Source organism: Zootoca vivipara, chromosome 2, assembly GCF_965207765.1.
Source record: "Zootoca vivipara chromosome 2, rZooViv2.hap1.1, whole genome shotgun sequence".
Taxonomy (NCBI): Eukaryota; Metazoa; Chordata; class Lepidosauria; order Squamata; family Lacertidae; genus Zootoca; species Zootoca vivipara.
Window position 1 is genome coordinate 114738443 of NC_142584.1, and position 21640 is coordinate 114760082.

Sequence of the window (21640 nt, forward strand, 5' to 3'; positions counted from 1 at the left end):
CAGTGAGCCCCTTCCCAGCTCAGTCCATAGAGCATAAGACTCTTAATCTCAGGGTCATGGGTTTGAGTCACACGCTGGACAAAAGATCCAGGCCACTATCAGGGCAAACTATATTTTAATTGCAGGTTCTAAATGTGTTCTGCTGTATTCCAGCTTTTGTTCTTAACCAGTTTGCTTTTATTACATTATTGCGTTTTATAATGCTTTTAAACGTCGGAAGCCGCCTTGAATTCCACACGGGGAGAAAGGTAGGATATGAAAACATTTAACAGTAATACTAAATTGTGGGGGGGGGGGCAGTAATTAGATCGTAACAAAACACCAGACCAGTTGCCATTGTTTCTGAATATTTACTGGAAGCTTGTGAAGTAGGAGATCAGCAACTTAAGGAGCAGAAGAGACAAATTAAGAGTGCGTCAGAAAGTGCATTAACAAAGAGTAAATTGTACTGGGGAAAACATATGCAGCGGCTGCAAAGCAGGTTAACTCCAATCAAAGTCACAGAAACACTGAATCTATGTACACCAACCTTGTTTGGGGACCAGTTTGAACATTTGGAGCAGATATTATCAACATATGTGTAAATTAAGATGGATGCACTGATCCTCCCTCCTTCCCTTTAACAAATTTGTATATTAAAAAAGGGTGTGAGTTTTTAGACATGAAAGTTTTTCTACTCTTAACATTTTGGTAGCCCATGTAAGTACTGGATATTAGGTCCCTTAAGAAACTGGGTTCTTACACTGTGTAATTAGCATTTCCATAGTCATTAATTTCCATATTAGCCTGAGTTTCACTACCGGAGGGGGGCAAAATGGAGAATTTGGTGTATATTATACCAGGAGTGCCTGATATTTTCTTCTTTTAATTGTTGGCCGGATTTTAATTGAACTCCATTATGAAGGTATTTATTATGCTAGGTATATATAGTTCCTTTCGCAATTGGCAAATCAATGACACTTATCGCTATAAAGAGAGGATGATAAAAGCACATTCAGTTTTTCAATCCAAAATTTAAAGGGTTGTAAATTCTCTCTAGGTGTTGCACTCTAGTGGAGATAAATGAATTTGCTCTAATTTTGTTTAAAGGTACACGTTTGCAACCCGCAGTGTTTGCTTCTGTGCATGCGAGTGATGTCACTTTGCGCTTCTGCGCATGCGCCAAAACCCTGAAGTAACCCATTCCGGTACTTCTGGGTTCAGTGCGGTCCGCAACCTGAAAACATGCAACCCGCAGCGCAGGGCCGTCTGAAGCACGTTGGGCGCCCTGGCGCGGAGATCGCTCCGGCGCCTCCCCCCCCCCGCTCCTTGCCGTGGCTGGTGGGCAGGCACAGTGCACATGGTTTCTGCACGGCTCCCCCCTACCGGGCCAGCGCCCTGCGCCACCCAGACTACCCCTAGAGCCGGCCCTGCTGCAGCGTTTGCAACCCACGGTATGACTGTATTTAGTTCTTTTTCCATTTCAATCCATTGTTTTGTGTTGTTGTCATCACAGCAACTGATAATTTTGAAAGTCCTTACAAATGCTGTAGATAACTTTGGTTGTAATTCTTGATTGCCTCCCCACCCCCCCACATAGAAATGAACTGAGTAAATTCTGCCACAAGTTTAGCTTTTGGAATTTCAGTGGGCAGAACTTTAAATTGATATGAATTTGGGTCTAACAATTTTATGGCAGCTACTCTTCCTAGCCATGCCATACTGAAAAAAATTCCTCCCACCACTCCCAACATTAATTAACATTTATTAATAAAGGATTTAAAAAAATCATTTTAAGTCTTTTTAGGGATAAGCACTCCTATGACACTGTTGTTTATTGGAAGTGGTGTCAAATGAGTTGCTTTTTTGTTGTTCTCTGGAAAGTCCAAAACATAGTTGCTGATTTTTCAATAATTTGTTTCACCACATTGTTAGCATATAATCAAGGAACCACACCTAAGAATTCGCCTCTCATATTTTGATGGGTAAAAGTTACAAATTTGTTCTCAAAAGCTTACTCTAAAAAGAGAAGGAATTTTATGTTACTTTATATAACGGACAAAATTCAACGTTTGTGAATTGGGTCAGCTACCGGCCTGTCTTTAATAAAACCTACCTGGTTGAAATGAATACATTTTGGTACTATATTACAGTCTTTTTACCAATAGGCTAGTAAGTAAGTTGGCATTTTGTTTGATTAAACTAAACAAATCCAAATGAGCCAGGAAATTTGGAAGTCAGCAATGGGGGGGGAAAGCCTTTTCTGTGGTGAGCCCCTCTGTTGCAAAACGATGTTTCCCAGGGTTACTCACAGAGCACCATCAAGTTGCTCAGATGCACTCTTGAGGGCCAATTCGGAGTGAGACGTCTTGTGTTTCGCAAGGCCGGCCCTGCAAACAAAACTCTCCTCGCATTCGGAGCATTTGTATAACTTCTTTCCCATCCAGATTTTCTGGTGTCTTGCAAGGCGTGATGCTCGATCAAAACTGTTCCCACACTCGGAGCATTTGTGTCGCTTCTCTCCTGTGTGGATTCTCTGGTGTCTTGCGAGGTGTAACGCTTGACCAAAACTTTTCCCGCAGTCGGGGCATTTGTGCAGCTTCTCTCCAGTGTGGATTCTCTGGTGTCTTGCGAGGTGCGACGCTCGATCAAAACTTTTCCCACACTCGGAGCATTTGTGCCGCTTCTCTCCAGTGTGGATTCTCTGGTGTCTTGCGAGGTGCGACGCCCGATCAAAACTTTTCCCACACTCGGAGCATTTGTGCCGCTTCTCTCCAGTGTGGATTCTCTGGTGTCTTGCGAGGTGTGATGTCTTGCTGAATGTTTGCCCATGCTCAGGATGTGGGGAGGACCCCCCTTGCACAGGGGGGACCAATTTCATTCCCCCGTGACAATTGCTCCTATGGTAACCAAGAGATGCATTCCATCTGAAACACTCTCCACAATCGGTGCACTTAAAGGGTTTCTCTCTAGTGTGGATGCGCCGATGTCTTATTAGTTCTGATATCCACCTGCACTCTTTCCCACACTCGGGACACGGGCAAGATTTCCCTCGTCCACTAGATACTTTGTACGAAAGGGGGACCAGCTTCTGTCCCCGATGAGCCTTCTGCCTATGACGGGAAAGAGCTGAACCCCACATGAAACACTCCCCGCAATGGGTACACCGATAGGGTTTCTCTCCAGTGTGAATCCGTTGATGTGTTTTTAGCACTGATGAGTGGGAGCATATTTTCCCACACTCAGGGCATGAGTGGCGTTTCTTCTGCCCACCAGGTACGTTTTTCTGGAGGGGGCGAGATTTCATTTCCTGCCGAATCTCCTGCGTGGTGGGTAATTTTTTCAAAAGAGGGACCAGTCTCTTTCTCTGGTGAATCCGTTTTCTATGACAGTCAAGATTTGAGCTTTGGGTGAAACGCACCCCACAATCAGCACATTTATAGGGTTTCTCTCTAGTGTGAACAACTTGGTGTCTTATGAGGCGCGATGGCCTGTCAAACGTTTTCCCACACTCGGGGCACGGGTGGGATCTCTCTTGTCCACTAGATCCTTTTTGCAGGGGGCGGGTCAATTTCTTCCGCTGGCGACACATCTTCCCATGGCGAATATAACCTGAATTCCACATAAAACACTCCCCACAATGAATACACCGAAAGGGTTTCTCTCCAGAGTGGAGGCGTTGATGTATTTTCAGCTGTGATGGCTTGAAGAACATTTTCCCGCACTCAGGGCATGTGTGGTATTCCTTCTTCCCACTAGATACATTTTTCCGCAGGGTGGCAGATCTCATTTCCTGATGCACCTCCTTTCTGTGGCTGTCAAGAGACGAGCTCTGTGAGAAACACTCTCCACAATCTGCACATTTATAGGGTTCCTCTCCAGTGTGGTGTCTTCCAAGATTTTTAAGGGGCTTCTCAGCTGAATGCAGGATCAGGTGTTTCCTTAGGTGTGTTGGGCAACTAAAGGTTTTCTCACAGTGGGGACATTTGTGCTGTTTCCCCCGAGAGCGTGAGGCCTTCCCACTTCTCTTGCCATTGATGGTTCCCTGGCAGATCACAGTTATACTTGCTTCCCTGCCAACCTTCTCACAAAGGACGGATCTTTGCCCATCTTTCCTCAGGTAGATCACCTGCTGCCGTTCTGCTCTGCGACTATTCTCCAAGACGTCTCCCTCCTTCCAATACTGGGGACTGTTGTCCTTGGCTCTCTCTGCCGACACACCCCGTGGCCCCGTTTCAGGTGGATGGTTCTCCTGCCCGTTCTCTTCAGGCAGATAATTCTCACTTCCATCTTCCTGCACTGTCCCAAGATCTGTTGAAATGACAAAGAGTTCTCCTGTTAAGTGTTTACATGGACCAAGAGAATGATGAAGGGCACTTTCCTGTCTACCTAAGACTTGCTGGAAACTAAAGCAGTAAATGGGATGCGGGTGGCACTGTGGGTTAAACCACCGAGCCTAGGGCTTGCCAATCAGAAATTTGGCGGTTCAAATCCCCGTGATGGGGTGAGCTTCCATTGCTCGGTCCCAGCTCCTGCCAACCTAGCAGTTCGAAAGTGCAAGTAGATAAATAGGTGCAAGTAGATAAATAGGTGGGGACCCAGATGGCGATGTGGGTTAAACCACTGAGCCTAGGGCTTGCTGATCAGAAGGTCAGCAGTTCGAATCCCTGTGACGGGGTGAGCTCCCAATGCTCGGTCCCAGCTCCTGCCAACCTAGCAGTTCGAAAGCACGTCAAAATGCAAGTAGATAAATAGGAACTGCTACAGCGGGAAGGTAAACGGCGTTTTCGTGTGCTGCTCTGGTTCGCCAGAAGCGGCTTTGTCATGCTGGCCACATGACCTGGAAGCTATACGCCGGATCCCTCGGCCAATAATGCGAGATGAGCGCGCAACCCCAGAGTCTGTCACGACTGGACCTAATGGTCAGGGGTCCCTTTACATATATATATATATATATATATATATATATATATATATATATATATATATATATATATAACTGGGTAGGACCCAGGTGGCGCTGTGGGTTAAACCACAGAGTCTAGGGCTTGCTGATCAGAAGGTCAGCAGTTCGAATTCCTGCCCACCTAGCAGTTCAAAAGCACATCAAAGTGCAAGTAGATAAATAGGGACAACTCCGGCGGGAAGGTAAACGGCGTTTCCGTGCGCTGCTCTGGTTCGCCAGAAGCAGCTTTGTCATGCTGGCCACATGACCCAGAAGCTGTCTGCGGACAAACGCCGGCTCCCTCGGCCTATAGAGCAAGATGAGCGCAGCAACCCCAGAGTCAGACACGACTGGACCTGATGGTCAGGGGCCCCTTTACCTATATATATATATATATATAAAATATATATTACATCAAATCCCTGGATTAGGTCCTCTGCCCTACACATTTAAAGCAGTACCATACCACTTTAAACACTCATTGTTCCCTCTCCCCCCGTTAGGGCAAAATTCTGGGTGCGATCATAAAATTCCCTAACACCCCCCCCCAAAAAAATCATGGGGAACTGTAGTTTGATAAGAGTGCTGAGAGCTGCTAGGAGACACTTGCATACATTCCTCTCGGAGAGCTACAATTCCCACAGTGGTTTAACAATGAATTCTCCTGCCCGTTCTCTTCAGGCAGATAATTCTCACTTCCATCTTCCTGCACTGTCCCAAGATCTGTTGAAATGACAAAGAGTTCTCCTGTTAAGTGTTTACATGGACCAAGAGAATGATGAAGGGCACTTTCCTGTCTACCTAAGACTTGCTGGAAACTAAAGCAGTAAATGGGATGCGGGTGGCACTGTGGGTTAAACCACCGAGCCTAGGGCTTGCCAATCAGAAATTTGGCGGTTCAAATCCCCGTGATGGGGTGAGCTTCCATTGCTCGGTCCCAGCTCCTGCCAACCTAGCAGTTCGAAAGTGCAAGTAGATAAATAGGTGCAAGTAGATAAATAGGTGGGGACCATAGGAACTGCTACAGCGGGAAGGTAAACGGCGTTTTCGTGTGCTGCTCTGGTTCGCCAGAAGTGGCTTTGTCATGCTGGCCACATGACCTAGAGGCTGTACGCCGGCTCCCTCGGCCAATAACGCGAAATGCGCGCCGCAACCCCAGAGTCGGTCACGACTGGACCTAATGGTCAGGGGTCCCTTTACCTTTACCTATAACAGTAAATTATTACTAACTCTCATCTTTGTAGTTTTATCTATTTTGACTATTGGCCTTTGACAAATTTCACGGTTAAGTTTTGATTCTATAAGGATTTTCTTCAGGCTTTGACTTGAACAGAAAAGTCAGATTGCTACTGTACTTACTTTGCAACAGGGTGGATTTGATTTAAATCATTAGTCAGTAAGAGTTAATTTAAATCCCCCCCCCCCGAAAGACTCATTCTTGCTGGTATAATCTTAATATTTACAACCAGATGAGGGTTTCATTTTTGGAATTTTCAGAGTAGTTTTTAGTTATATCAAAAATTACTGATTTGGTTATACTATTAGAAATACATAGACAGCTAATTATGAAATTATTGTGAGGTTTAATAAGTTGTTTATATTTGGACAACTTTTCTGCTGTACTTTATTGGGAGGAGAAAAATAATCATTTCCTTAATAACAATTTAAACTATTTATTTAACTAAAACAATAACATTATAGCATATGTATCCATGTTTGTTGACTGATGTGGTTAAACTTTTTAAAAAAACAAAACAAAACATTAAGACTGAGTTTTAGCACACAAGAAAAATTTAAAACAAATCCTTGTTTTCTGATGAATAGCCTTTCGACGATAATGTAACTTAAATAGAAAACTATCTTTAGAAAGATTTTTCCTCCAAAAGCAATTTATTTTAAAAATCCAATTTAAATTTTAAAAATCCGGTTCTTTTCATATATTTTTTAAATCATTGATTTTTATGCACCATGATTTGCAATTTTATCTGTTTTGAATGTATCTTTACACTGGATCAAAACTGTATTTCATCTACTGAAGATATTTAGAAGTGTTTCCCCAACTTACCCAACTTAGTTTGATTTTGTTGGCTGGTGGGTATCATTACCCAAGTTGTGCCTGCTAACCTCTATAACCATTTCCTTCTATTTCTAATGATCAGGCTGAGCATGCCATTCCTTTGCGGCCAAAACAGCCACATACAAAGAGGGAAGTAGCCACAGTCTTGGGTGGGGGGAAGCCCAAACGCTTGCAGAAATAAACTCTGGTTGAAGGAATTCTTACCAATGTCAGTGTCATCTTCCCAGGATTCACTCTCTGTCTCCTGCAGGTTCATAGCTCCTTCTTCTGGGAGTGCAGGCACCTACAAGAATAATGCAAAACCCATCAGGCGGGGGGGGGGGGTGTCGTTTCTTAACAGAACCATTCCCCTCGATCATTTAGCACCTATTAGAGATATTTGCACATTATGGAAATGTAACATGGTTCCTTTTCAGTGGAGGAAATTGAAATCCAAAAGTTGCTTTAATAAACCTCCTAAATCACCTGTAAAAGTTGCTTTAATATACCTGCTAAATCACCAATTTAGATTTTTTTCCTGGGGAATCCAGCGGACGTTTTCTGGAAAATCTACATGACTTTTCTGTTTTGGCAGGTTCCGGTTTCCGCCTGCAGGAATGGCGGACCTGTTTTCCATCCCTCTGACCTTCGTAAGGAATTTGGCGGTTGCTAGGGGAGTAAATGGCAACCCCCTACCCTCTCCGGGGGTTACGGAGAGGGGCCGCTGGCCCGCGATGCCCCCAGACCCACTCCGACTGTTTATGGAGTGGGGGGAGCTTGGGCTGAAGCACTTACGAGGGCCAGGACTCCCGGACGCTAATCTGCATGGCGGGGATTTCCATGATTAAAGAAGATAATTAGGCTTAAATCTATGGACATACTTCAGAAGGAGGGGCAGAAGCGCTGTTTACTGCCAAGAAATCTATGCTGCTGAGGGTGAGGAGTTAAAGGCTGTATTTCATCTGGAAGAAGAATTGATGGGGACGGAGCGATAAGGGAAGCGAGTCTTTTTTATTTTTTTTCATATGAGTTACTTCGTACCTTCCCAGACATGATGTCCTGGCTTGTTTGGAGTGAAAGAGAAGCAAAAGACTGTGTGAGTTGAACTTTATAAACTGTTGTTATTGAGCATATTTTTTGAAGATGAGGAGTTGCTGACGAGAAAAGCCCCCCTCTAGTTGGATGGGAGGAGTGCCTAGACACGTTCGGAGGATTTATGAGTTGTGACGCACTTTGAATTGGAGCAGCGACCTGAAGCTAAGTTCAGCTATAGGGCAAGGAGATCCATTAATTTACCAAGAGTCTATGCATGGTGTGAGGTTTGGTTCTTCTGCCTGGAAAAGCTGTAAATTTTATAAAGATCGTTAATCTATGAGAGAAAACGAAAGTGATTTGAGTTTTTTTAAGATGGCGCTGCTTCGTGTTGAGAGTCGACGCAATAGGGACGCTCCAGACCAAGAAGATTTATGGGGAGGCTGGACTGATTAACTCACACAGGAGAAAGAACATTTGTGAAACTTTGTTTGACATTTATCTCAGCAGCTGGGAAATAATCGGTTGAAAGAGGAAAACATCTATGTGACTGTAAGGGAAAGATCTGGATTATTATGAACTCGGAGAGACGATTTGAACTTTAGAAAAAAGACGGCAGTGGACGGTTGCGAGGAATCCCCAATTTCTTGAAGCATGGGAACCCAAAAAAAAATTTCTAGATGATTTGGCATAACATTCGGTTTGATTGATATATATGTGTATAATTTGAAATAATGAATGTGATATAATTGGTTTTAATTGGAAAAATTAATAAAAATATATTTAAAAAAAAAAGACTTTTCTGTTTTGGCAGGCTGACATGTGATTTGGTTCCATCTGTTGTTGTTGTTGTTGTTGTTGTACACCAGCTTTACATCTGTGTGTGTGTTGCTGTTTTTAGATGTTTTAAAGAGGTGTTTTAATCTTACTGTGTTTGCTACCCTGAGCTCTTCTGGAAGGAAGCGCAGGCCGCAGGGTATCAACTTTTGCGGAAATTGGGGCAAAATGTATGAGATTTTTAAAAAGTCATCTCCGGTGACGTGGATTTGCCGGGGGGGGGGGGAATCTGCTGCCCTGTGGGTTCAATTTAGCAAATTTATTTAAATTTTAGCTTTGTTCACTAATCAAAAGCACATCAGGGACCTCCACCCTCACCACAATGCACTAATCCTGGCATTTCCAACAGGTAGATTGTGATCTACAGGTAGATCACTGGAGGTCTGTGGTAGATCACTGGCTCCCCCAAAGAAGGTGAACAACTGTGGCTCCCCTAAAAAAAGCTCAACATTCTACCTCCTCCCTGAAAAAACTCAACAACTTTGACCTGAACCCCAAAAAGGGGGTTAGATCACTGCCAATTTTTAACTCTGTGAGTAGATCACAGTCTCTGGGGAGTTGGCCACCCCTGGACCAATGTTCTCCCTGTCACAACCCTGTGAAGTAGCACAGGCTGCAAGAGAGCGAGATGAGCTAAACGGGAATTTGAACTCAGGTCTTCTCAGTCCCACGCTAACCACACTGGCTCTCTGACATTTTTTTAAGCTGACTGAACCAGCACCAGCATCATTCCAAAGGCAGGTCCCAGCACCAAGGTGCAGCTTCAGGATAGTCGTACCTTGGTTCTAGAACAGAATCTGTTCCGGAAGTCCGTTCGGCTTCCAAAACGTTTGGAAACCAAGGCGCGGCTTCCAATTGGCTGAAGGAAGCTCCTGCAGCCAATCCTAAGTCGCGGAAGACGTTCGGCTTCCAAAAATAGCTCGCAAACCGCAACACTCACTTCCAGGTTTGCAGCGTTTGGGAGCCAAATCGTTTGAGAACAGAGCTGTTCAAAACCCAAGGTGCGATTGTACAACAAAAGCTGTACAGCGAAAGTGACAGACACACCTCTGTGGGGAGTTCCACAACTTAGGAGCTGCCACAAAGGCGGCCCATTCCCAGACCACCACCATCTGAGGGTGGTGGAGCTACCAAGAGGGCCTTCTCTCCTTATCTTAACACCCAGGAAGGCCTGTAGGAAAAGAGGTGGTCTTTCAAATATTCGAGACCCGAGTTATTTCTATGGAAATTGTCCACTTATGAGTTAAGGCCCGTGATAAAGGCAGAGACCGATTTCATCCTTGATTCAGCTCTCTCTTACCTGCTCTTCTCTTCTCTCGGACACCAAGTGTCTGATCAGGAAATCCTCGGCCAGGGACACTGCATGGGTGCTGCTCTCGAGGCAGTGCCCCTTCATCCAGCTCTGCATTTCTGACGGCAGGACAGCCAGGAACTGCTCCAGGATCAGCAGCTCCAGGATCTCCTCCTTGGAGTGCTTCTCGACTTTCAGCCACCGATAGCAAAGCTCCTGCAGCCGGGTATAGGCCACTCTGGGCCCTTCGGCCTCCTGGTAGCTGAAGCACCGGAAGTGCTGGCGGTAATTCTCCCTGTTCATGGTGTCTCCTTGCAAAATGGCTGCCTTCACCTTCCCATAATCCTCTCTATCTGGGCCCTCCAGGCTTTTAAAGGCCTGCTCGGCCTCTCCACCCAGTGCAGGCAGGAGCCGGGCTGCCCACTCTTCCTTGGGCCACCGGTAGGCTTCAGCCACTTGCTCGAAGGAGGCCAGGAAGGTCGGCGCATCGTCCCAGGGGGTGGGTTCCTGTGGGGTTCCCAAGGGACAAAGCTCCACTGTATTCAAGTACTGTTGCCACTGTGTTTCCCATAGCTGGGTTGAATTCTCTTGAGGTTCCTCCTTCACATCAAGCCAATCTCCCGAGCTTCCAAGGGAAGCTTCAAATGACTGACTTCCTCCTCCATCATCCATCATCGGCTTGCAATCCACTTCCTCTTGTTTATCCATCATTGGATCTAAGAAAATAAACACAGCAGCACCAATGAGATCCATCCACCAAGTCTCGAATCCCAGAGTGGCGCTTCAGATGCCTCAGGGAAGGCAACACCAGTGTTAGAAACTCAGATATAAAAGCTAGGTGCCAAATGGCTCCTCAAACGAAGGTTACAGTGGTTCTCACTTGAGATTTTTTGTTTCTTTAAAACGTTTAAACATCCCCCCCCCCCGAATAGATGTACAGTGGTACCTCAGGTTACGTAATGTAATTTCAGGTTGCAAACGCAGCAAACACTTCCGGGTTTCGCTGCGCGCGCATCTGCAAATGCACTCTGTGCACTTTGCCCATGTGCAGAAGCACTCTATCACGCCACGCACGTGCGCAGAAGCGGCACCTCTGGATACAGACTGTTCAGGGTAAGTACGGACCCCCAGGACGAATTAAGTTCATATCCAGAGGGTGCACTGTATTTATTTGTAAACAGCAGATCAACAACTCAGCATGGCAGTTAGAACTTCCTATTTGGGTAAAACTAAAGTTTCCACTAGTCGCCACTAAACTAAATAATTTTTATTGAATTTTACTTTTTTATCAATGCAAAATATTCTTATATAAAAGAAGAAAATAATAATAAAACAATGTTTAAACATTTTTGAGTTTGAGTATCGTAGGCAAGTAACAAAATTTTAGCGGAGATTAAATGTTTGCTTTCGCGGGGACTGAAAATTCTAAACACATAGCCCCAATGAACTCAACAAGATTAATTCAATTACAGTAACAACAACAACAATAATAATAAACTGCCAAGTAAACCATGAATTGTAGATACAGGATCTGCCAAGGAATTTTTTTTTTGGGGGGGGGTGTATGTGCTTTTAGAACATCCCCCAACAAATGAACACACTCCAGATAGGCAAGTTAATAGACATGACTAACTTAATGGGCCCACCCTGAGGAGGACTTACAATGATTTATTATTACCTGCCCTCCACTCCAAGGTCACAGGACAGGTTACAACAATTAAAACAGAACGCTAAAAACCAATTTAAAATAAGTTAAAAGTCACAGAGAGGAGACATTAAAAAATCTGCATGGCAGGATACAAGCTAACTTTAACGTGGCACACTTCCCAGCTCCTTTGGGAAATGGAAAACACGACATCCCAAATCTAGTCCCAATCGATTTAGGAAACAAAAAAGGGGAATCCTTTTAGGATTGGATGCAATCTCCCCAGTCGATATGGGGGTGGGGAGAAACACCCCCACAAACCCCACATAGTTTCTAAATTTCGAGCCCAATTCTCTACATGTCCGCTCAGAGGCGAGCCCCACGAAGTTCAATGGGGGCTTATTCCCAGAGAAGCGGATACAGGATTACAACCTGCAACCTTGCACGCACTTACTTGGGAAGGGTCCCCATTGAATCCTACGGGGCCTTACTTCTGGGTAAACACGTGGCAGCAATCTTAAGCAGCCTCTCTAGGGAGCCAGCCTTATTTTTATTGCTGCTGCTGCTGCTGCAATGGTTATGGAACTATCCTTTCTGCAACTCACCTACCTGGGCACAACCGCTCTTCCCGCGCTCTGCAACTGGCGATATCGCTCCCGGAAACGGACCTCAATGCTCTGACCCGGCGGGAAACCGGAAACCGGAAAAGCTCTATGACCTTTATGGTTTTGGGCCACTCTAGGACTCTGCTGAGACCATGGAATCTGCAGAGTCCTCTACCAGCTGGGCTTTTTTACGGTGGGATTTTGGGGAAGCTGATTGCAATTTGCCAGCTTTTTCCCCTCCCGTCTCTGGGCTCCTCAGTAAATCGCCTTCTTTCTCCTCCTGGCTGTTTCTGTTTCCTTTTAAATCTTACTTATGTATTTGTTTCTAGAGTCTTGTGGAGCTGAACAGAGTCGGAGATCATTTATTATAGCATGAGCTTTTTTCTTTTTATTTGGACAAGTGAGGATAGTGGGACTGAGAGCTTGTGACAGGGGGAAATAGATGCCACAATATTCTGAATTTGCTGCGAGAGAGAACATGATACCCCTCTGGAAATTGCTTTTATTTGTATTTATTTATTTGTTATTATTACTATTATTATGAATTTATTGAATTTATATAATGCCTTATACCTGGAGGTCTCAGGGCAGTTCACAGAATAAGATCAAAATATAAAACCACAAAATACATAATCAAAAACAACAAAACAACAACAACCCTGAGACCTCCAGGTATAGGGTGGCATCATCATCATCATAAAAGCCTACTTTGTATCCCACATTTTTCTCCAAGAGGCTCACAGCAGCATATATGGTTTCTCATACTCCATAGCGACTAGCGCTCCAAGAGAGCAGTCCAGAGGAAGGCTGCATGACAGAGGAGGCCACAGAATAGATTACTTCTTAATTTTTTAAAATAACTTTTTTAAAAATATATTTTCTCTCTCTTTTTTTTAAAGTGTCCCCGGATTAAGGTAAAGGGTAAAGGGACCCCTGACCATTAGGTCCAGTCGTGACCGACTCTGGGGTTGCGTGCTCATCTTGCATTATTGGCCGAGGGAGCCGGCGTATAGCTTCCAGGTCATGTGGCCAGCATGACAAAGCCGCTTCTGGCAAACCAGAGCAGCACATGGAAACGCCGTTTACCTTCCCGCTGTAGCGGTTCCTATTTATCTACTTGCATTTTGACGTGCTTTCGAACTGCTAGGTTGGCAGGAGCTGGGACCAAGCAACGGGAGCTCACCCCGTCACAGGGATTCGAACCGCCGACCTTCTGATCAGCAAGCCCTAGGCTCAGTGGTTTAAAAATCTTGTAACCTTACTCTATAAGCAAACCTTGGGGCTGTAATGAACAGCCCTATTTCCTTACTTTTTCAACAACAACAAAATCCTCATCTTCATCCTCATCCTCATCTTGAAGGACGTTTGCCAATGTGGTGAACCCTTGGGTGCAGAGCCACCCTTGAGGTTTCCCCCTGGCGTCCATGAAGCGTCTGAGCCTTCCCACTCTCTCCTCTGCATGGTCAGGAGCTGGGGAACGTGGCTGCCTTTTTCTCCCGTGAAAAGTAAAAAAAGAGCAGCAGTTACCGTACGTGTGCTTTTCCATGCTCAGATTAATTCTACGGGCTTGGACCCACACCTGCAGGAAAAGCAAAGTGCAAGTGTGTGTTTGTGTGCATGCTTTCCGTCGCTTGGGTGGGTGGGATGCTGATCTGGGGGAGGCCGGGAAAGATGTGACCACAGGGAGTGACATGCCCACTGGACTTGTCCCGAAATCGCACTGTGCCCCTGGGGCTATAAAGTTTGGCAACCCCTGTTGTATAACAATATTATCCACTGAGTGGAAAACTCAAAAGTGACCCATATTTTTGAAGGTGACTTTTTTGGTTCATCCTAAGATAGTACCCATGGCGGACTTGAGTTTTTCTTACGAGCCGGCACAGTGAAGTCTCCTTTATATTATTTTTGTCATTTTCAGTTCGGTTCATTGCGGTACAATTTTGAACCTAGCTTTGCAAGTCTTGTTGACAGGGATGTAGTTCAGGGAGGGGAGAGCTGTGGCGGTGGCTGGTGCAGAAGTTTAATAGCAGCTTGATTTAAGGTATCCTGAAATAACAGGGTTAATAATATAATTTAATAATAATAATTTATTATCTATACCTTGCCCATCTGGCTGGGTTTCCCCAGCCACTCTGGGTGGCTTCCAACAGAATAATTAAAATGTGATAAAGCATCCGACATTTAAAAATTCCCTTAAGAGGGCTGCTTTCAGATGTCTTCTAAAAAGTCAGATAGTTGCATAGCTGCCAAGTTATCCCTTTTTTTAAGGGAAATTCCATTATGCTGAATAGGCTTCCTCGAGAGAAAAGGGAAAACTTGGCAGCTATGGATAGTTGTTTATTTCCTTGACATCTGATGGGAGGGCGTTCCACAGGATGGGCGCCATTACTGATAAGGCCCTCTGCCTGGTTCCCTGTAACCTCACATCTCACAGGGAGGGAACTGCCAGAAGGCCCTTGGCGCTGGATCTCTGTGTCCAGGCTGAATGATGGGTGTGGAGACACTCCTTCAGGTATAATGGACCGAGGCCGTTGAGGGCTTTCAAGGTCAGCACCAATACTTGGAATTGTGCTTGGAAACATGCTGGGAGCCAATGTAGGTCTTTCAGGACCGGGTTCTACAAATAAGTCTACAAATGGCAGAGATTGAGCTTTAATTTACACATTACAAAGCATTGTGTGGGCGATGTTTCAAGTCCCTGCCCTCTTCTAAAAGACAGGTCCTTTTAACGGGTTCCAAGATTTCAGTGGAAAGTTATCGTTCTGTTGAAAACTTCAGTAAAGAAAGCTTTTTTTTTAAAAAAAGTCATCTTTATTAAGCACACCAGAAATCTTGATTCAACATACAAAATTTTGCTAGGAAACAGAGCAAACCACAGACTACTGTGGACTCTTCCTTGAAGAAATATACCCCACTTGTCACACAAAAAGACTGCTCGCTGTCTAGTCGCAAGAATGCTCTTTTCTATGGGCATTTCCCTGGTTTCAGCAATTCCCCCCGATACAGAGTCTCTGGTGACTAGCAACCTGCAATCGCCCGCTAAACGTTCTCCCGCAGGCCACGCATTTGTAGGATTTGTCTCCTGTGTGGGTTTTCTGATGCCTAGTAAGGTCTGAGCTGGCGCTAAAGCTCCTCCCACAATCTGGGCAAATGTAGGGCTTCTCCCCTGTGTGGATTCTCTGATGTCTTACAAGGTCCGACCGCCAACCGAAGCTCTTCCCGCATGCCAGACACTTGTAGGGCTTCTCTCCCGTGTGGACCCTTTCATGGGAGATGAGGTGCGAGCTCTGATTGAAGCGTTTCCCACAGTCTGTGCAGGCAAAAGGCTTCTCCCCGGTGTGCGTCCTCTCGTGCTTGATGAGATCTGACCCGTATAGAAAGCTTTTCCCGCACTCCGGGCACTTGTACGGCTTCTCTCCCGCACGGGTTCTTCCTCTGCTTTCGAGGAATTCCCCCGCATGGCTCTGGATCTGCACAGCGTTGATTTCAGCTTCCCACAAAGAGCTCTCGATGGGTTCTGGTTGCCTGGGCTTTTCTGCACAATTCTTATCTGGCTTATCTTCGGGGCCAACACCTGCAACGTATTTTTTTAAGGGTGAAATGAGTAACAGACTGGACAGGAGTAAACAAACTGAAACTCAGCCTAGTGATGATGATGATGATGATGATGATGATGATGATGATGATAATGATGATAATTTAATGGTCGGCACCAACACTTTGGATTGTGCTCAGAAATGTACTGGGAGCCAATGTAGGTCTTTCAGGACCGGTGTTATATGGTCTCGGCGGCCGCTCCCAGTCACCAGTCTAGAGGCTGCATTCTGGATTAATTGTAGTTTCCGGGTCACCTTCAAAGGTAGCCCCACATAGAGCGCATTGCAGTAGTCCAAGTGGGAGATAACCTGAGCATGGACCGCTCTGGAGAGACAGTCTGCAGGCAGGTAGGGTCTCAGCCTGCGTACCAGATGGAGCTGATAGACAGCTGCCCTGGACACAGAATTGACCTGCACCTCCATGGACAGCTGTGAGTCCAAAATGACTCCCAGGCTGCGCACCTGGTCCTTCCGGGGCACAATTACAGTCTGTAGGACCATAGCTCAGTGGAATAAGGTCCCAGGTTCAATACTCAGCATCTCCAGGTAGCGCTGGGAAGGTCCCCTACTGGAATCCCACCCCCCACCCCAACTGCTGCCAGTCAGTGTATACAGTACTAAATTTGGTGGACCAATGATTTGGCTCAGTATAAGGAAGCTTCCTATGTTCCTGTGTTAAGACAGAGGTGTTTGGTTTGTCTAGACTGGACGCTGGTGCTCTGCCTGTTTTGGACAAGTTCAATTTGCCATGGAATGCCAGGTCCATACGGTTACTATAACAATATTATAGAGGTCCTGTTAGACCAGGCATCCCCAAACTTCGGCCCTCCAGATGTTTTGGACTACAATTCCCATCATCCCTGATCACTGGTCCTCTTAGCTAGGGAGTATGGGAGTTGTAGGCCAAAACATCTGGAGGGCCGCAGTTTGGGGATGCCTGGGTTAGACTACGTGCTACTGTTTAAAGCAGAGCAGGGCACCTCCAACCGCATAGGTAGCCCATATGGGTATCGAATCCCCAAACCTGGTGTTATCAGCACCATGTGATAACAATTCAAACCTTTAAAGCCCTAAGAAAATAAAAAAAAATCCTTCCAGTAGCACCTTAGAGACCAACTAAGTTTGTGATAGGTATGAGCTTTCGTGTGCATGCACACTTCTTCAGATACTGTACACTGAAACAGAAGTTACCAGACCGTACAGTCAGAGGGTGGGGAGGGATATTACTCAGAAGGGTGGTGGACTGGGTGATTGGCTGATAGGAGTGGTAAACCTGTTGATGACTGTTAACGACTGCAATTGGTCTTGCAGGAAAAAGCAAGGGCTGAGGTGCTAAAGAAAGCTTGATAATGTATAATGAGATAAGAATCCAGTATCCTTATTCAGACCAGGTCTCTCCATGGTTTTAAGCTTGGTAATGAGTTGCAATTCAGCAACTTCTCTTTCCAGTCTGTTTCTGAAATTTTTCTGTAATAAAACAGCTACTTTGAGATCTTGTATAGAATGTCCTGGGAGATTGAAGTGTTCTCCTACTGGTTTCTCTGTCTTGTAACTAGTACTTTAAAGCCCTAAACGGCCTCGGTCCTGTATACCTGAAGGTGCATCTCCACCCCCATCGTTCAACCCGGACACTGAGGTCCAGCTCCGAGGGCTTTCTGGCAGTTCCTTCCCTGCAAGGAGGTTACAGGGAACCAGGCAGAGGGCCTTCTCGGTGGTGGCACCCATCCTGTGGGAAACCTGCCCATCAGATGTCAAGGAGATTAGAAGACACCTGTAGGGAAGTTTTAAATGTATGATGTTTAATTATGTTTCTGTATATGGTGGAAGCCACCCAGATAGGCTGGGGCAACGCAATCAGATGGGTTGGGTACAAATAAATTATTATTAATAATAGTGCCTGACCTTGTTGCATACGGCCCTCAGTATACTCCTGCTTGGCTTCCTCAAAGAGATGTCCTCTTTGCTCAAGGCACTGTGGGACCTCCTCTTTCTCGGGGAAGTCCACCACGAATTCCTTGTAGGGCTCCAGTTCCTGAAAGAGCAGAGAGGGCCTCTTTTGCTTATTTAGTTCAAAAGATAAAGCAGCAAAATCAAGAAAAAAATACAACCCTGCTTCAAAACATACTTAAAACACCGAGAAGACCCTCTGCCTGGGTTGAGGCTGTTTAGGGCTTCAAAGGTCAGCACCAACACTTTGAATTGTGCTTGGAAACGTACTGGGAGTCAATGTAGATCTTTTAGGACCAGTGTTATATGGTCTCGGCGGCCACTCCCAGTCACCAGTCTGGCAGCCGCATTCTGGATTAGTTGTCATTTCTGGGTCACCTTCAAAGGTAGCCTCATGTAGAGCACATTGCAGTAGTCCAAGCAGGAGATAAAGGTAAAGGGACCCCTGGCCATTAGGTCCAGTCGTGACCGACTCGCGTTATTGGCCGAGGGAGCCAGCGTATAGCTTCCAGGTCATGTGGCCAGCATGACAAAGCCGCTTCTGGCAAACCAGAGCAGCACACGGAAACGCCATTTACCTTCCCTCTGTAGCGGTACCTATTTATCTACTTGCACTTTGACGTGCTTTCGAACTGCTAGGTTGGCAGGAGCTGGGACCGAGCAACGGGAGCTCACCCCGTCGCGGGGATTCGAACCGGCAACCTTCTGATCGGCAAGCTCTAGGCTCTGTGGTTTAACCCACAGCACCACCCGTGTCCCGGGAGATAACTAGAGCATATATTCTTTCCCATGGGTGTTGGGGTAAACAGCAAGACAGGCTGTGCAATCTTCGCGGTGCTTATTTGCAGAGCAATTCGCAACTCAATCTCACAGGAGACATTAATAGCCACCAACGTGGTGGCTTTAAAAAAGGATTAGACAGATTCATGGAAGAGAAAGCTATCAGTGGCCACTAGCCACAATGGCTATGCTCTGCAATCCCTCCTGCAAAGCAAAGCAAAGTTTTGAGGGGGTTTTAAAAGAAGAAATGCTGTCATTTTATGCCAAGCGATATTTTCTGGCTGAATATTACAAACTTCTTTCCTGGAACAGTTTTGCTGATTTTTAAAAAAATTATTATTAAGGGTTTTCTTGGTTTACAAAGATATGTGCAATGTTTCTCTTAGCATTTTTACAAATTAGTTTCATTTGTTGATACATTGGTGAGGAGAGGGGAAGGAAAGTAGATGTAGGAGGGTGGGGTGGGGTGGGGTGACAATGTTTCTATTTTGCTTAATAAGGGGGGGGGTTGTCAGCGTTGCTCTTGTAGGTTCTCTATTGTTCACTTGTTTTCCTTTGATGTTGAGAGATGTTGGGGTTGGCCTAGGATATGGTTGTTCCTTTGTGGTTGGCTGTGGTGGTCTTTGTTTTGTGTGTGAGTGGGGTGGGTGAGTGTTTTGGGTCAGGTTAGCCATATTGATTTGTATGCTGTTGGTGGATTTTTGTCATTGTCTTGTTGGGCTGTGTATGTGATAAAGGGGAACCATACCGGGGTGAAGCCGTCTTCTATTTGTCCCCATGTCAGTTTCAACTTATTGGTTAATTTTTCTAGTAGGGCTGTTTCCCATACTATTTGGTACCATTGGTCCATGCTTACTCCTGACAGGTCTTTCCAGTGTCTGGTTATGGTGCTTCTGGTTGCTGAGAGTAAGTGGGTTATGAGTTCTTTGTGGTGCAGGTAGGCATTATTGTCCTGGAAGATGTTTAGCAAGGCCAATTCTGGGGTAAATTCTAATGTTTGCTGGGTTATTTTACCTATTTCTCTTATGGTTGTTGTCCAGAATAGTTGGATTTTGGGGCACTCCCACCACATGTGCTTGTTGAGGTGCATCCTCTCCAGCATTTTGATGAGGTTCCTGGGCGTATTATTGCTTTCTGCGGTGTTAGGTACCACCTGTAGATGATTTTCTGAGTGAGTTCTTTCCTTTTTGCTGATATGGATTTAAAGAGGGGTTTAGACCAGATTCTGGTCCATTGGGTGGGGTTAATCTCATATCTTATGTCGTCTTCCCATTGTCTTTTGATTGTGTCTAGGGGGTTTGTGGGATTTTGGAGCAGTATTTTATATATTGCAAGTTTTGCTGATGATTGTTCACAATTGTCAAACAATGAGATACAACATACTGAAGAAAGAAGAAACAGGACATTAAGCTTATACTCCGGCTCCTCACCTGTCGCTCCAGCCTCTCAGCGTTGAGCTGCCTCCTCAAGAAATCCTCTGCCAGGCCTGCTGCTTGGGAGCTGCTCACTGGTCCCTCTCCGCGAACCCAGCCTTGCATCTCCTGGGGGAGGATGCTCAGAAACTGCTCTAGGACCACCAGCTCCAGGACCTGCTCCTTGGACTGTCTCTCGGGCTCCAGCCACAGATGGCACAGCTGCCGGAGTCGCCCGCATGCCTCCTGTGGCCCCGTGGCCTCCTCATAGAGGAAGTGCCTGAACCGCTGGCGGTTGGCCTCTGTCCTGGCAAAATCCCCCTCGTCCCATTGGCCACGGGACGCCATTTGAACCCAGGCCGGATGGGCTTTTCCGCTGGGCCTTTGCAAGAGCCACCTCCCTCTCTCCTCTGGAAGCCACGGGCCGTGCCCAGCAGTGCCCACCAACGCCTTGGGGTTGCCGGTCTGCAGGGTGGATTCCCCCAGCTGTGGATCCCTCTGTCTGGAGCGAGGGAACTGCACAGCCTTCAGGAAGTCCTGCCACTGGGCACCCCAGCAAACGGGGAAACTTCCTTCCGGCTCCCGCTTCATCTGCTGAGGAGCAGCCCACCAAATGAACTCCTTCAGACTCTCTGCCTCAATTGCATGAGGGATTCCTCCTACTCCCTCTCGTCGTCCCTCCCATTGGCCAGGGCCTGCCGAGTCCATCTTCTCCATTTTGATTCCCGGGACCTTGAAACTTGGGCAGACGAGCCTCATTCCCGGTTCCTCCATGGCCATTTCCCCTGCTCAAGTCGGAGAGAAATAAAATAGGTTACAGATCAGTAAGAAGTTTCCTGATGAATTGTTTGCCTCCTACGCAGTAGTAGAGGTTACTGACATTTTTAGATCTGTGGCCGCTCTGGGACTTTTTATTTTAATTTTTGCCTTTAGTGATAGTACAGTATACTCAAATTTATTCAAAATCCCCTGGTTTTAATTCGCGCTAATTTCTCAAGTGCAGTATTGAAATCTCTCTCAGATCACTCTCAGATTTTTGAACAAGTGGATCTGGAGAAAGGTTGACTCTGGAAGAATGAATCTGAGCCTGGTTACTATTTTTAAATGGTTTCCCCTCCCTATTTTGCATTGCATTGCATGAATTAATTCCATTCCACCACGCCACTATGAATGATCCTAGCTTTCAGCTTATGGCTTAAATCACCCACCTGTCTGTCTTCTGCAGGAGTCTAATGCCAGGAGGAGGGAGGGGCTTAGACCCAGGAAGTTGTCCTCATTGTTTACTTCCCCCATCCAAATGTCCTGGGCCGCTCTAGGAAACGGAGCTTGAAGACCGGACTCAGAAGCTAACAGAAGAATTTACAGTAGCTGCATTAGGACCAGCAGCCTCCCAAGCAGTGAGCTATTTTTGCAATGGTTTTTATTGCTGCAGGAAAGCAGCAAGGGGCATAGATCAGTGGCAGAGCGTCTGCTTTGCATGCATCCCCGGCATCTCTAGGTAGGGCTACAAAACTA

The 21640-nt window shown here is 45.9% G+C and overlaps 2 protein-coding genes across 3 annotated transcripts; both read right to left on the reverse strand.

The window, feature by feature from the left end:
• Positions 1-330: 330 nt before the first annotated feature.
• LOC118079485 (uncharacterized) lies at positions 331-12496 on the reverse strand. Of its 2 annotated transcripts, none has more exons than XM_060270181.2 (4): positions 12395-12496; positions 10150-10856; positions 7206-7284; positions 331-4290 (listed from the first exon to the last, which is right to left on the reverse strand). In XM_060270181.2, exons 2-4 carry the CDS (start codon positions 10849-10851, stop codon positions 2288-2290), a joined length of 2784 nt encoding a protein of 927 aa, XP_060126164.1. In that variant the 5' UTR covers positions 10852-10856; positions 12395-12496; the 3' UTR covers positions 331-2287. The 2 variants fall into 2 exon arrangements, with proteins under 2 accessions (XP_060126164.1, XP_060126167.1); XM_060270184.2 differs by having other exon boundaries at positions 12391-12480.
• A 2682-nt stretch (positions 12497-15178) lies between these two features.
• LOC118081120 (uncharacterized) lies at positions 15179-21422 on the reverse strand. Its single transcript, XM_060270745.2, has 4 exons — positions 21334-21422; positions 20144-20910; positions 17889-18018; positions 15179-15964 (listed from the first exon to the last, which is right to left on the reverse strand). The coding sequence occupies exons 1-4, from the start codon at positions 21416-21418 to the stop codon at positions 15375-15377; spliced, it is 1572 nt and encodes a 523-aa protein (XP_060126728.1). The 5' UTR covers positions 21419-21422; the 3' UTR covers positions 15179-15374.
• Positions 21423-21640: the final 218 nt, after the last annotated feature.